Raw genomic sequence first — 16,400 nt, 5'->3', positions numbered from 1 at the left:
CCAAGTAGCATTTTGTTGATCTACAGTAGATAGATCAGTGCCAGCTTACATGAAACATTTTCGATGTCAATAACAAATGTCCCAGCACTCTAGTGTCTCTGCAATAAAGTCCCAGCACACGTTGTGTGTGTGTGTGCACGCGCGCGCACGTGTGAGTGTGTGTGTGTGTGTGTGTGTGTTGCAAGTCCACCCTAGTTTGGGGATTTCAGGGGGTGTCGGCCGTTGGGTGGTTCAATGGCCAATTGAGTCATCTTTCCAAGATTCCTTTTGAGTCTCTCTCCCCTCTCCCGGGGAGACCCACGTGGCCAGTTTTGGCAGTGAGCAAGTACAAGTACAAGTATGACATTGTATGTGCGCGTGTGCGTACTAATACTTACGTCGGTAGATACAGTACATTGAAACCGTAAGGATGGATTCAGATCAGGCAGTGCAATCTGAAAGCAAGAAAGAACAGGTGCATACTTTGAAGTAGGAAGAGCAATAGAAACATCTACACTACGGTTTACTTTCACAGTCATCAACCATGGCTAAAACCCTGTACACAGTCGCTGGAAATACAGAACATAAATATGTCCAGCCTTGATTCGAATGTGCTGCCTTTCCAAATTTTTCAAAAGATTACTGATCATTAATCCCAGTGCAGCCTGTATACGCACTTTACCCAACGCAGACAGACATCTTAGGATGTGATTTATTGGTTCAAAACCACACAAACCGAACATAATCCCAAACGTATCCGAGGTGAGGTGAAGTGAAGAAAATGTAACCCGATGATATGAAGGAAATTCGAAGATGTTGCCAACAGTCGAGACAAGTGTATGTTTATATCATTGACATAGACTATAAATGCGCTTCAGTACACAGACACAAAGATACACAGACCCACACACGTACGTACGTACGTACGTATGGTCTAAGCTCAAAGAGCACAACACACTGGACTGTATCTCTGCACTCAGACTGGTTTGTATACACGGTCTTTACAGGATGGTAATGTACCCGTATGCATGGGCACACAAATATCACGAAACAAAAACAGCCTGCGGGTAGGACAAAACCCGTTAATACTCACCCGCGCGATATCTTCCACCTGCGACTCATCTCCAACAAGTTGTGACGAGATACGCTTGCATATTGTTCTGTCACGTGTTCTGTGCAAGAGAAAAAAATCACCCAAGGTGTTGGGCACTTAACTCAGATACTGAGCCAGTAATAAATGTAAAATGGAAGAAAACACATGGGAACGAGTTATGAAGCAACTATCCACGACTGTAACAAGATAATAAGCAGTCAAAAAGTGCGATAACAGGGTACAACACTGACAGGCTACTGAAACATTCAACAACCTGAGACCTAGCTCTACCACATCTCCAGTGCGCAAACTAACAGCCTTCCAACATGAAAGGTTCACGGTTAAAAGCAGGACAGAAGGCGGAAGGTAACTGTAACAGCTGGCATGCTTTGTTGACGTGGGACTTAGCTTGTGCACATTTTTGCTGCACTCACCTTCCCCTCTTCGGCCCTACTTAACCGTGAACCTTGCAAGTTGGAAGGCTGTTGGTTTGCGCACTGGAGACGCGTTACAGCTAGGTCTCAGGTTGTTGAATGTTTCAGTAGCCGCTGTCAGTTTTGTACCCTGCTATCGCACTTTCTGACTGCTTATTATCTTGTTACAGTCGCGGATAGTTGCTTCAAAACTCATTCCCATGTGTTTTCTTCTATTAATTTTTGTATTAGGCATTGTTAAGAACAACATGAAACAGAAACCAACAAGCAGAATACATGAAGATTAACGACAACACAACTCGTTCGCAGATTTATCAAGTGGGATAAAAATGATGAAAATCTAGTACCGTATTTTCTGGAGTACAAGCCGCACTGAAATACAAGCCACACCCAGATTTGTTTGTCACAAAATGCAGGCATCTACCCTCATGTCACCATTTATTTGACCATCGTACATGTAGTATAAGGGCGTGTTTGGTTGGTACGACCTAGAACAGGATTCACCAGAACAGCGCGTTTGGGTGGGACTGCACCTGTTCTGGGTCGGCCAGAACATGTTCTGCTTGCTCCGGTCTCGAGGCCGGAGCAGACCGAGCAGTTTCACTTTTTCACAGTGAAACCTGGCGGGAACATCGATTTTGGTCCCAAATGATCATGTGCATATGCTTTTGGGTTGGACTCGTTGCACCGTACAAAGTGACCATGGTGACCCATACACATTTTGAAGAATGCACCAAGTTTGGCACATTTTTTCGCAAAAAAAGTGCCCTGTTTCCGGAGTACCGTTTGGTTGGCAGGAGGCTGCTCCATGTGCACCAGCTGTTCGATCCTGTTCTAGATCGTACCAACCAAACACACCCTTAGCCACACCGACTTTTTTGAGTGAATTACAAGTGTTTAACATAGGGCTTATACTCCGGACAATACGGTAGATCATTGCATGATATTGAATGATTACTCCCTCTGCATTTTTCTTGTCATTTCCCCAGCTATATATTGTATTTGCACCTTTAGTGCATGAGTATTCTTTCATTGTGCGCTGGAACGGGACGAGAAGAATCCCTCATCACTCTTCGTGTTCTCGACCTGTTCTGCTCTTCGCTCATGTAAAGAAATCAATTGGAATGTGCACTGGGAATTTGGCAGTTTTCTCCCTAATTGGAACGATATGCAGCAGATCTGTACCCATTCTCTTTGCATGTGCCACAACGTAGAGAACCTCATCTCCATGTAAAATCTGGACACCAAAACACTCAAAGCCGTGGACTCCAACCCAGACACCTGTTCTTTATATCATTTTTCTATGTTCTACGTGGAGTAGAACCTCTCTAACAGCAGCAGAGGGTGGTAGCTCTGGACAACTTGCATTAGCACAGAAACTTGTTTAGAAGCACACTATATTATACTACGAATTACAGAGCATGTGTTTCGTTACTAGTAACTTGTTACCAATGGTTTTATGCTCTTGGGCATGCATCAGACAACTGATCTTTCAGTTGTTGTATGATCGCCCAAGGGTATGAAACTATTGGTAACAACCAAAGCTTCGTGCCCTGAGATTACTGGTTTATTATGTTCTGCTCATATGAGTATTCAGCATTTAACCGGAGGACTTCTCTATAGAAGCACACTAAATAGCACCACAAGCAAAAGAACGCAAAACTCTGAAACGTCTGCGTGTACAGGAGTGCTCAACTTGCTGAACTATAAACGAAACACTTTAGATTTGAAGCTTGCCTTCTTGCCGACATCTACCTGAATGTCTTATATACACAGGTTTCTACCACGTGTTGTTGCAGCCTAAAGCTGTGTTCACAACTGGCGCGTGTACGCGTGAAACCACACGTTTGTGCGTATTTTCCCGGCTTTTGGGGCGCCTTGCGTACGGAAATGCGCCGAAATGGAAATTCCAACATGTTGGAATTTTCAGGCACCTGACTGCAGACTGCAGTGGACAGCCCAGTGGTGGCAGTGCTAGCAGCCGCAACAGAAGTAGTCGCAGCTGCACAGACATCACAAAGGAGTAGTCTTGTCCTAAGAAAGTTATAAACTTCTACCTGATAATAACTCTGAAATGAGACGATTCACATGGCGGCGTGGTTACGTCATCGTATCTGACCGACATAACCATAGGTCCTGCCGCACAGTCCATTGCGCAATAATTCACATGGGTCTATAAACAAGGACAATGGATAAAGGGGAAAGGCACAGCAACAGTAATGTTGTTTGCGTGGTACACACACGCACGCACGCGCGCGCGCGCGCGCGCACGCACGCACGCACGCACGCACGCACGCACGCACGCACACACACACACACACACACACACACACACACACACACACACACACACACACACACACACACACACACACACAACCACATATGCATACAACAAGAGAGGATGTGCTCATGGACTTCGCCATGCTGGTACGTGACCTATGCCTCTTGAACACGTGTGCATACTAGTAAGTGAACATAGCCAGCACACGCATACATAAAGGGCATAGGCCTCTGGGTAAGCCAGATGTACTACTCTGGGTAAGCCATATGTACTACGTCACTCGGTGAACAAAAAAGCTTCTTGCTTAGTGTGATGCAACGGGCAACGCAGACAGTTGTTTTGTCTGATATACACCAGTACCAAATACACTGAACTGACGTAGAGTGTGTAACACACATGCAGAACACATACCCGAGACATAAAGTAGTCTCTGTAGTAGCGCTCATCCTCAGGTGTGTCCAGCTCCACAGAGTTCATATCCTGGTGGCCGATAACAGATTCTTCCGTCACTACAGATGTTGAGCTGATGTGCGGCAATCCATATTGTGATGATTCTGGATGCCAGCCTTCCACCCAGCTATCAGCACCGGGATTGATGATGGGAAGTATTGGTCCAAGCACATTCTATGGTGCATAAAATACAATGAACACACACACACACACATACACACACACACATGCCAAAAACACGCACACACACCCATGGGGATACATTTTGACGACAACTTGCTGCTATACATCCTGTACTTCATGCGAATGGTGCTGTGCGCATGGCGGGGGTGGCAATTGGCAAAACTCATGTTTTTATCTTCAGTACAGCTCGAAGAGCATTTGGGATAATCAATTAATCGGACAGTTGACGTTCGGATAATTAACATTCTTCTGGCAATGTGTCTTGTAGTCCAAATAATCTACAAGCATGATACGATGACAAGGAGTGTTTGTAAAATATCGATGAGCTGTTGCAGATCACATGTCTTAGTTGTTCATCCTATAACACAGAGTATTAAAAGCAAGGCAATGTACGACAGTTTTATTCCAACATGATACAAGTGGTAGACCTTTGCAAGATTCAAAAGAAAAACAGTTACAAGTATTAACATACCACTTTGTTCTGGGAGAGCTCCAGCGGCATCTACAGAGCAAAGCATACAATACACCATTGTTAGACAACATGCACACAAGCAGCAAAACAAGAACAGACTGTGTGAATAACACGGCAGAGTACACTACAGCTGTACGGTGATCAGGCTCAAAGCACTCCACTGCAACAACAGGCAAATGAGTAGCCAGAAACTTTGAAATGTTGATACTACGTTGCAACGAGATCGATGAGCTTACCCTGCAGTTACGACAGCCATTTGAGTCAACGCTGCTAGCAGGCATTCTCTTGTCTGACCGCACACTAGAGTGCACAATGCATCACAATGCACAAACAAGACGAAGAAGAAGAACAAAGGATTCGAGATCAGCTAGACAGGTTGGGCCAAAACCTTCTCAACCAAAAGATGAGTACAGTACAGGAACTGACAATGTTACACTTACAACACAGCTACCGCTACTGCTAGCTGTACAACCTAGTACATGTACATGTACTTTTGAAGTACAGGTAATTATACAGGTGCATGTACAGGCGCATGTACAATATACAAGCAACGTATGTCATTGATATATCCAGGATCCACTGGTGCTGCACCATGATTACATTGTATACAGTACAGTGAGGCCAGTTGAAATCCACCCCTGCTTTACATGCAGCTGAGATCCACAGAGGGGACTTAACCTGGCACTACAGTATACTTTCAAAGTGCGAGATTGTACAGGGCAAACAACAGAGCAGCAAACCAGAACCTTGCAATGAACACCGCAGACGACACGCTAGCTTACATCTACTACATGCACAGTACGTTATGCTAACATCGGGTTCTAACAGCAGTGGAGGCTATGGTTCTAACAGCAGTGGAGGCTATGGTTCTAACAGCAGTGAAGGCTATGGTTCTAACAGCAGTGGAGGCTATGGTTCTAACAGCAGTGAAGGCTATCAGCTCACGAAGTCAGGCCAAGAGGACATGCTTGTTGAGCACAACAGAGCAGAACATTACCTTGACCACACCACCATTCTGAGAACCCACTGTGCCTCACTTCCACAACCCACATTTAGAAACTACTACTTTCAGTAACTTGACATGATCCAGAGCACTGTCTCGTCAGAGCACTGTTACTCAAGAGATAGAGACTTGCACAATCCAACCATAACCATACACAAGTACCTACATAAATACTGCTATCATTGCCAGCATATACTGCTATCATTGGCAGCACATACTGCTATCATTGCCAGCACATACAGTAATCAAGCAGATATAAGTGAACCATGAATGGTGGAAGGGTGTGATGTAGCACTTCACAAGACACACCTCAGTCAGAACAGGGGTGCGAAAGTAAATGGCTCCTAATCTTCTTCTTTTTTCATTTTTTTCGAGTTTTGTTGATAACAACAGTTAGAGGGTGTTAGACCGTGTCTGCTGACCACACGCAATCCACATCAAACATGTACTATTTTACAACTTGATCAGGCGTGTACTACAAAACACCAAGCCACAACAAATTACAGGTGCCATATTTATCAGGAGCATGGTCAAATGCCAAACCCACTGCCTTACACAACTTAGTTCTGGACAGCTTAGCTCTGGGTAGCAACAGTATGCTATGTACTTTGAGTAGGCATAACAGCTGTGCAGTCATTAACACTCAGTGCAGACATGCAGTAACGAAAACCAAACAAGATACACTACAGGAGCAATATAGTGAAAGGCAGTTAGTACGGACTCGGATAATCTGTACACCAGGTTTTCAAGTGCAAATTTAAATTGTTTAACGGCAAGGACATCTCCTCCATAGGACATACACCAATGCCTTGTCCCGACGGTGGACTGGGGTAGCACTTCCTGTGCTAAATGTACCGTTTGGGTGTTCCCACAAAGGGACAACCTCCAGCAACACATCTATTTCATTGCTTCTGGAGTACATCTACTTTTCAAGTGGCTGTCCAGAAGCCAGCTCGCTGGCTGATCAGCAAGGAGCTGGGAGGTGCAAGTAGAGCTGTGATAGGCTCCACCACTACTCTGCAGACATGCAAAGTGATGTCTACCAGAGCAATCAGTACTGTCATTCTCAATTTTTTTGCCACGGTTTGACATAATATGCATTATGCATTATGCACCCACGCACACGCACATAATAATAATATTATTATTATTTCCATGTTGATCATAGTCGGGTTCAACACTCATGATGTGAACCTTGCCTTACAAAGCACCCTGGACACTAAGTGGTTTATCCCGTTCTTGGACGATGTTGTACATTATATCATGATGTCACGGCATTCCACAATCTGTGCAGTGTCAACCGTACACTAGCAGTGACAGCCCACATACATTATTACACTGACATATAGCAGTACAACAGCAGAATGTGCCTTACTGACTGGCTTGCAAACTACACAGCATACAGTACAGCAACATGCAGACGCTTAACATCCTTCTATAAAGAGAACAAAGAGTGACCTACATTCAAACACACACATAACCCAACACACACACATAATACTGTGATCTAGACCAGCCCATTAAAGGCATTATCCCCACTTTGACCACTGACTATCATTTCATAAACACGTGCTGCCTTCAAACGTAAACCACTGGTCATCGGCACCTCACAATCACGCAAACCCTGACCTAGATAAAATACAAAAGTACACACAGTACACACAGTACACACATGCATACGTTATTATACGCATGTATGTGCTTGGTATTTTACATTCGGTAGTAAACACCGCGGCACATCATTACAAGGAGGGGTAGCAAAGGAGATAAACACAGCATCACATACATCGAGACGGCAACATGCCTGTACATATACTGGAGAGTGCACACTACTTCAGTACAGCAATGTTTTCGTCTATCTTGACACACACACACAAACACACCCAGACTGCAAGATTGCACAGTAGTCAAAACCATACATAAGATCGTGCTAGACTTGCAGTTACCAAATCGTGAAGACAGATGCACATCTTCGCATGGCTCGTCTCACACCGGACAACGCTGTGCGGAATTGTCGACGAATCCAAATACTCGCTCGTCTTTGCGCAGGAGAGCGACTTGCATTGAGTCGCGCACAGTGTGCCCAATTAGTGCTGGTGACTACGCTGCAGCCAACATTGCAACTATCTATGGAGTATCGCACTGCAGAAACACCTGTTGCATCAGCTGCATCACAATTGAAATCGATATCACTAACACTGTTACTGATAACGAAATCGCTTTCGTTGCCTCCACCACTCGCGCCATTGCCATCCTTATGTTCTCCACGAGGCAAACCTTCAGTGCATGCTGCGTTATTTACCAGCACATCTAACTGTTCCACAGGCTCCGCTGCAGTAGCATACTTCAGAGCTTTGCTGCTACTGCGCTTCAGCAATATTTTCGGCACTGACCTTCTAGTGCCTATATCCATTGCCTGCTCAGGCATTCTTAGCATGTCACAAAGGAGCAAAACAGTACTTATCTCCACACTAATGGTTTATGCTCTCTCTCTACATATTGTCTGTCCAATGTGCTGTCACGTGCACACTGACACATCCATACTGCATGCTGGCTGTACTACTACTACTACTACTAGTACTCAGTGACTGTGTTCAGTTCGATACTGACTATCTCACAACACCAGCACCTGCACTACTCGACCTTCCTCTACAAACACTCGCTATCAAGCAGCAACTGGGGTCGACTCTATGTTCAAATTTAGTTTCTCTGTCAAATTGTCCTTGCTTGCCGTCCAGAAACAGCAACAGCGAGCGCAGAATTGTACTCCGCATGTACAGACAGAACTAATGCTACACTAAAGCATTATCGGCGCACTAGTCTGTACCTCACGATAACGATCTAGCAATAACAGGCGAGCAGGAGCAGCAGAATGTCGCAGAATCCACTGTACTCAAACTAGGCCCAAGCCAAAGCAAAGTAACAATAGCCCAACAAATAAAGCAACAGGACACCACGGGCATTGCACTACACAACACCTGAACGATTTTCAGAGTACTATTATTTTGTGCTTGGCCTATTGCATGCAGTATTGCTGAATAGTCTTCTTGTTCATAAGGCTACTTCACCGTCGCTCTGAGGCCGCTATCAGATCGGCAGAAACGAATGGCTAGATTGTTCACTGAGTTGTTCACCGAGCCAACTCCCCCACAACCCACATATTTATACATGTACACTGACTCAGCCATTATCTTCTACATCTAGCAGATCAGCAGAGAAAACCGAGCCAGGCTGCCAACCACTAAAGCACCCAACACTACCGAACAAGCCAGGGCCAGGCCGACTCATTCACAGCATGCAGGTGCAGGATCAGAGTGGAGTGATCATGGTGATATCGGACATAGGACAACTAAACGCGCCGAAACCTCTCACCTTCCTTGATCAGTCCGTGCACTTTAGAAAAGTGCTCGGTGGTAACAGCGACTAGCGTCGGTCAGCGAAGGGGAAGCCAGAATAATACCACTCAACTGCACAATTTCAAACAGTTTCAAATAATTTTGACTCAAATCACCATTGCACTTCAAAAGGGGAGTAGCTGGCTGCGCTACAGCGCTAGCGATCAGGGAACAACTAGTGTACTGAGTACGGTTTCGCAAACTGGCCCTTCAAGTAATCTGTCCTCAACTGACACTTTGCCACTTTGTTCAGCGATGCTCTACAAACTAGTGGAGTACTGACGATGTGCGACGTCCCGGCTCTACAACGTCCAACTCCCAGTAAAAGCACCACTGCACTACTGCCACTAGCAAACGATGTCAAATCTCCTACATAATTCACGCGATCTGCGTGACGAAAAACCGGTAAAAACGAGAAGCACAATCTACCATGATTGTATTGACGATCTGCGTGTACGTGTGCCTAGCGCCTGACCTTCCAGTACAGAGTTCCACGGCCTTCACGCTTCACTTGGCCGCTCGTGAATATCGAGTGCATTGTGCAAGTGTGCACAACGCAGTGTTGCCTGTTGGCTTTGTGTAGTAAATGTTCGAGTGAGCACACAACGTACACAGTCATTTCAATGGTTTGCTGTGCGCATTATTCTTTTGTAGTGCCGGATCGGGATGCGAAGAGGCTGTGATGTTTGATATGAGCAGCCAGTCATGCGATGACTACTACTCGTCCAAGGACTAAAAAGGTGCTATGAGGGAATTCGGCAAGGAAAAAGATCGTCGCTGGGTTGCAAATGATGGCACTGGAAGCATGACGCAGTTCAAGACCAAGAAGAGGTTACATGTGTCATTGTCTTGTAGTCTTGTAGATCTACAGTTGTGGCAGTGGAAATGGTCTCTGAGTGAGGACCGGCGAAGTGTTTTCAGTTGGTATGTATCATAGTATGTTATCATGATCATGTCGAGATGCCACCAAAAGTTAGTTCAAAACCCTACAATTCACCGACAAGTCTCAAACAAGCAAATACTTTGAAATAGCACTCCGCTCCACCCTAGGCTATGGCCTAGTACATGACATTGTACTACTACTGGTATTTACAGCGGCCGGCTAGCCAACAATGATCGAATACGTACATACAGTACGGTAGTTTCGAATTTCATGTGTAGTGAGTTCGGAGCAGTTAGCGAAGACGGAAACGACGACTCGAACACTACTGAGTACTGTCTGCCGCGAGCGCTATGTAGATCCACCCAGACAGCAACGACCTGCCTTCTTCTTCTTTCTTCTTCTTCTTCTTCTTCTTCTTCTTCTTCTTCCTTGACGACTTTCGACTGAAACGTGCACTGAAAGAAAGTACTAGTAAGTATTAGTTTTAGTTCTGTTCGACAAACGACGGCAGGCCATGGTCTACGTCCACACACTGGCCCACAAGCTGGCAACACTGTAAGTCTGTAACACAGTAACGTGGTCACTGACTCGCGCAGTAGAAAACGGAGGGGGAGATCTGGGTCTGGCACGGCTTCACAAACTGTGACGAAGGCCGTATCGTGTCGAGTTGCTGTGAAGAGTGATGAGTGCGTCACACGAGCTGCAGTTGACGAAAACTGAGAACTCCATCACACAAGAACCGTATCATGTCTCATGATATCACCAGGCCGTGCACACATTAGCTTCTACATCTCGATTGTGCACTGGAAGTGGAAGCCAAAGAGAGCGAAACGGGCACTAGTCACTAGGGCATGGCGCACGGTGTCATCGGCACCGAAAGTGAAAGTGAGCAAATTTATTTTATCAGAAACGTTCTCTGGCGCGGCATGGTGGCATGGCGCCTGTCCAAGTATAGAAAAAAGCAGGTGGAGTGAAGGAAGACCGCAGGCGAAGGGTGCTTGGCTACCACCTCATCCAGTGATGCTCTTCTAGCTGCAAGACTTACATGTACATTGTACATTGTAGTCTAGAGTAAACAAAAATCTCACAGTATTACTACTAACAGTACTACTACTAATGGCGGTGTTTTCAAGTAATAGTAATACTACTAACTAATATCACTGGATCATTAGCACGAAAAAAGGGGGAATCAAGTTTTCCCCAAGATCCGGGGGGGGGGGGCACAGAATGATAATGTACTCTTGTTGTAAGGTTAGGTACGCAGCCAGCTTAGAAAGTAGTCAGTTTCGCTTGTATCAGGCCACCATGTCTGGTTGGGTTTCTCAACACGATTGTATAGCAAGTGGTAACACGAACGTATGAACTCTACTTGTTATATGGCACACATGTGTTGAATGTAGCCCAAACCATGCATGGACCTGCGATCAACCATTTCGCCGTAATTACACCCAAACACAGCGCTTGTAACGTAGTGCGACATGCTAAATCGACTGCAAAGGCGAACTGTACAGCGGCTAGCTCAATGCATGCACGCACGTGCGCACACACACACACACACACATGCACGCACACACATACACTGTATTGGATCAGAATGTTGATTCAAGAAGACGGTCAATTTTAGTTACAGGTCGGCACAAAATGATCAACTTAGTTGGTTGAAACCTCTCTGTGACAACTAGAAAACACACTGATAGAATTGTTGGCATGATAATTTTAATTTACGCATATGATATCCAGTATGTGTGCTTCGAGCGTTGTATACAGCATTGATTATCGTGATAGGGCAAACTAGAGATTATAGCTGAACATCTTATTTTGTATAACCATGTACCCTGTAATCTATTTGCCAAGAATAACGCACAGTGGAGTGCAATGCCCCCCCCCCCCCCTTGACCACCACCACCAGCACAACCCCCATCACCACCACCATCACCACTACCACCAGCACAACCCCCATCACCACCGCCATCACCACTACCACCAGCACAAGGCACCACTACGACCACGACCACCATCACCTCCGTCACCATCGCCATTACCAGTACGACCACGGCCACCACCACCATCACCACCACCGTCGTCCGTCACCACTGCCACCACCTCCGTCACCATCGCCACTACGACCACGGCGACCAGCAGCACCACCACAACCAGCAGCAGCACCACCGTCACCACGACCATCACCTCCAGCACCCTCCTTTCCTCAAGTTCTGGTAACCCTGGGTAAATACTTCTTTTTCCTCTTCATCTTATATCTCATGTGTCTCATATACAGAGTATATTACAACAGAGTATAGTGCACACACTGGGCATTTTTGACCTGAGATAGTGCATTCAGAGTGTGCGCAGCACTATACTGCAACAATTACGGAGCACGAACGATTTCGATCTGGGGAGGCTGCAGGCAGTTTCCTTGAGTTTTTCTTCTTCTTTTACACATACCGTAAAGTACCGCCAGAGCACCCCGTCTCGCGAGAGCGCCCCACCTTGATTTTACAGCCATTGGAAAAAATTGTATGGAAGAGTGCTACGAAGTTTGTACGGTGTGAGAACTTTAGTGTACTAAGGTCACACATGTTCTTATGTGGAGCTCGCACCCCCTCAAGGTATTACTGGGTACGGATTGACTGCACAACGCGCATTGTTTGTACAAGGTTCGTGTCGTATGACCTACAGACAGGAAACTACCTCCACAAGACGACCACGAAAGGAGGAGATGGTAGGGCGCTCTGGCGGTACTTTACGGTACTAGTATCCTTTGTTGGAGCTTGGGTTCATGACAATGAACTTACGATCTCAAGAGCATGCTTTTCAGCAAAATCCTCTCACTACATGTACCATTCAATTTCAATCTTACGTTCACTATGCAGTACAAGTATTACTTTCGTCAGGTTTAGAGAAATTATGTGGTTTACATTACACACTGTACCCTTCTGACGTACACAGGGGATGTAGCCAGTGTGCTGAGGATCAGGGAGTCGTAAAATACACAGTATTTTACGACTCCCTGCTGAGGATGCTCAACTGGCATGGTGCAGAGCATAGTAACGTCACACAACGCAAGTGCCCCGGTGGCAGAGTGTAGTGAAAAATACACCAGGTTGCCGGATGATGCACTATGACAGTATGAAACTCAAAGTTACAACAACATGCCCTAAGCCTGGTCAATTGTTATACCTCGAAGTGTATCCTTCTGACCTACATTATATTCTCTACTCCACTAATTGTATGTCGTGCACATTCACTAGGGGAACATAATTTCATCTGACTATCCACAGAACCAAATTTTTCTCAATATTCTGCAAGGACAGTTTAGTTCTTCTCTCAATTTGACAAGTAACCTACACCTGACGTACATGAAAATAACAACAACAACACACACACACACACACACACATACACACACACACACACACACACACACACACACACACACACACACACACACACACATAAACACATACCGTATTTTGGGGCAAAGGCCGCACTGGAGTATAAGCCGCACCCAGATCTTTGGTCAAGAATGAAAGACATCTACCCCATTTAGCACGGTTGATTTGACCATCGTAGTATAAGCCACACCACTGACTGTTTTGGGGTGTGCTACTGTAGCTACTGTGCTACTGGTGTTTAAAGCGCGGCTTATACTCCGCAAAACACGGTACAGACAGATGGACACAGACAAAAAGACAGACACATATACACACGCACACACACGCACACACACACACACACACACACACACACACACACACACACACACACACTGTCTCTCTCACACACACACCTGTGCAAGGAGCTACATGAAGTACATATACATGTACATTGCGGTATATGTTCACATGTATATGCATGTAGGGACTTTAGTATAGGGCCATGCCCCCCTCCTCTCTGCAAGGAATACGTGTATCTCTTTACTTTTCCCTTTTCAACTCCCTCAAACCTATGCTGTTACCATGGAAAGTAACGGGGAAAATCAGAAATGTGCACAAGAAGTCGCGGCAAAAAAATAGGCAAACATGTGGACCAAGTATAGTAAACTTTGCGGAAACTGCAGTATCAAAGTTCAGTCCCAGGAACAAAAGATAGTTCACGGGCACGATGTTTTCGACTACGCACGAGCTCCAACCACCATGCCACCGGTTTGCTTTACATGGTTAGCTTCATGTACAGAACCCATACACTGTATTGGTATATAGCCTGCCAGGCAGGATCAAAGATTCGCGGAAATTCAATGAAAAATGAAGAAAATTGCAGGGTTTCAGCGGGGATAATAATTCCTGACACCTAGGAAAACCGCAGAATTTGTCGTTGCAGCGTTATCACAATTTTCCAAGGGGACAGCCTATGGATACCTCTTTACCCGTTGTAACAAACAATCCACAGTGAGTGCTTTATGCAAGGCTGCTGTGGTTTGGCCATGTGGTGCGAGAGTCTCCAGAATCTGCTTCGTACCAGATTTTTCCGGAGTATAAGCCGCACTTGAAATCACCCCAAAAACTCAGTACAGCTTATACCACAATGGTCAAACGAATGGGGATATATAGTATAATATAGGGTAGAGGTCAATATTTCGTGACAACAATCTGGGTGCGGATTATACTCCAGTGCGGCTTATGCTCGGGAAAATACAGTACAAAGACCGTGTCGCAAACCACCATTATGGTGGACAGACACGGTTCCGTACGACCTGAAGGCAGCAGATCTCTGAATGGAGAGCGCTCTCCAAGCTGCGGAAGACAGATTGAGACACTTGGCTTGGCATTGTTGACAGACGCGCCAACCCTGCACCTGCCTGAAAGGCTCAAGGAAGATTCGAACTGCGTGTGCATGTGTATATTATTATCATTATTATTATTAGGGCTCAAACGGTTGGTCCGATTAATCGGTTGCAGACCGGTTACGAAGAATTAACGGTTAACCGATAAAGATAACGGCTACGCAGTAACTTTTTCAGTCAATTTTTCAAGTATCAGGTCGTTGCAAAGTATGCACTTTCGCAGGCTGTCGCATGCGTACGCAATTTCTGGGCTGTCAACTCGGTCATATCTGGTCTCTTGGTATGAGAGAATGTATGAATGAGCATGCAAGAGAATGTACATGTGTGCGTTGTACTGAATAGGGTACATTTTTTGAATGAGTATAGTCAAATATACGGTTAAAAAAGAGTCCGCAGGATTGCCATGGCTTATAGGTTATAACCGTTAAACCGACCGTTAGCTTAGCAGTTAACTGTAGGGGTAAAACCGTGACCGTTTGAGCCCTAATTATTAATAAATTGTTGTTGGTGCAGCGTCAGCATTCATCCCACATGGCTTGTGTTGAGGTGTTGCACTTGTGACATCATCAGAGGTACATTTTAGCAGGCTACACCCTCTGAATACAGGCTCCATCTAGTAGATTCTGGTAATTGATGGACCCTATCCAATTTTTGTGTGGATTGTCCCACCTTCATTAAATCCGTTCCCATCCTCCACTTTCCAGAAAACCAAAATTCAATACAGGTCATGTACATATTTGTGTTGGTACGTACCTCAAACTCAAAACCTTGCCACCAGCGCGACATCTGGTAGGCGTATGCGCCACAGTATTATTCCGCTTCATCACTGGCGAAGTGCTCGGGCTATTTGGAGATGATGTATGAGTTGACTGAAGGAACATAATAACCTCGCAACTCACGGAGGACCTTCAATGGCTACATCAATCCTTATTTGTCAACTAAACTGAGTCACTGCGTGAAGCTACGTCACCTAGACTGAAACTGCCAAGATGATAGATGACACTTCCAAGCTTTTGATACAGCCATACCACAGGAGGGTAGCGGACAAATACAACGAAAAGCGTCTTGCCTCTTCCACGCCACGGCTGGTTATTTCCAGCCGAGGGAATACGGATCCTGGGCCAACACTCCTCGGGAACAGACACCACACTACACTGCTCGAGTGTGAACTCCAAAAATCTGTGGTTCACCACATCGTCACACAGACAGTCAGTCAATGCAGCGCGGATCTTCTTCATCCACTCAGATTGTCATCACGTGCACAAAAACACGTGGAGACACAACCACCACGCCAAAATCGGCAAAAAGCAAAACTACCGTACTGATCTACCAGCCATATATCGCGAGTACAACCGGGCCGTGGCCCGTGGGATGGATATGGCGCGGTGCAGGTGATGGTGCAAAAGTAAGTCCCCGGCCCCCGTTGATCTTGAACCACCTT

At 45.6% G+C, this 16,400-nt stretch overlaps 1 protein-coding gene across 3 annotated transcripts in view; it reads right to left on the bottom strand.

The window, feature by feature from the left end:
• LOC135817610 (rap1 GTPase-activating protein 2-like) overlaps positions 1–16,075 on the bottom strand; it is a 42,174-nt gene extending 26,099 nt beyond the window's left edge. Inside the window, exons 1-7 of one of the 3 annotated variants that reach the window (XM_065330830.1) lie at positions 15,713–16,075; positions 5,132–5,195; positions 4,896–4,925; positions 4,202–4,414; positions 3,564–3,679; positions 1,073–1,151; positions 378–434 (exon numbers count right to left, since the gene is read on the bottom strand). In XM_065330830.1, coding sequence (XP_065186902.1) covers positions 378–434; positions 1,073–1,151; positions 3,564–3,679; positions 4,202–4,414; positions 4,896–4,925; positions 5,132–5,195; positions 15,713–15,840 — 687 coding nt within the window. In that variant the 5' untranslated portion in view covers positions 15,841–16,075. Of the gene's footprint in view, positions 1–377; positions 435–1,072; positions 1,152–3,563; positions 3,680–4,201; positions 4,415–4,895; positions 4,926–5,131; positions 5,196–7,844; positions 9,217–9,270; positions 9,619–15,712 lie in introns of those variants that run through there. The other 2 variants (XM_065330831.1, XM_065330829.1) reach the window with 2 other exon arrangements.
• Between the last annotated feature and the right edge of the window lie 325 nt (positions 16,076–16,400).

This window comes from Sycon ciliatum, chromosome 5 (genome assembly GCF_964019385.1).
Source record: "Sycon ciliatum chromosome 5, ocSycCili1.1, whole genome shotgun sequence".
NCBI lineage: Eukaryota > Metazoa > Porifera > Calcarea > Leucosolenida > Sycettidae > Sycon > Sycon ciliatum.
Note: the sequence above shows the minus strand (reverse complement) of the source record. Positions and strands in the feature narration are given on the sequence as shown.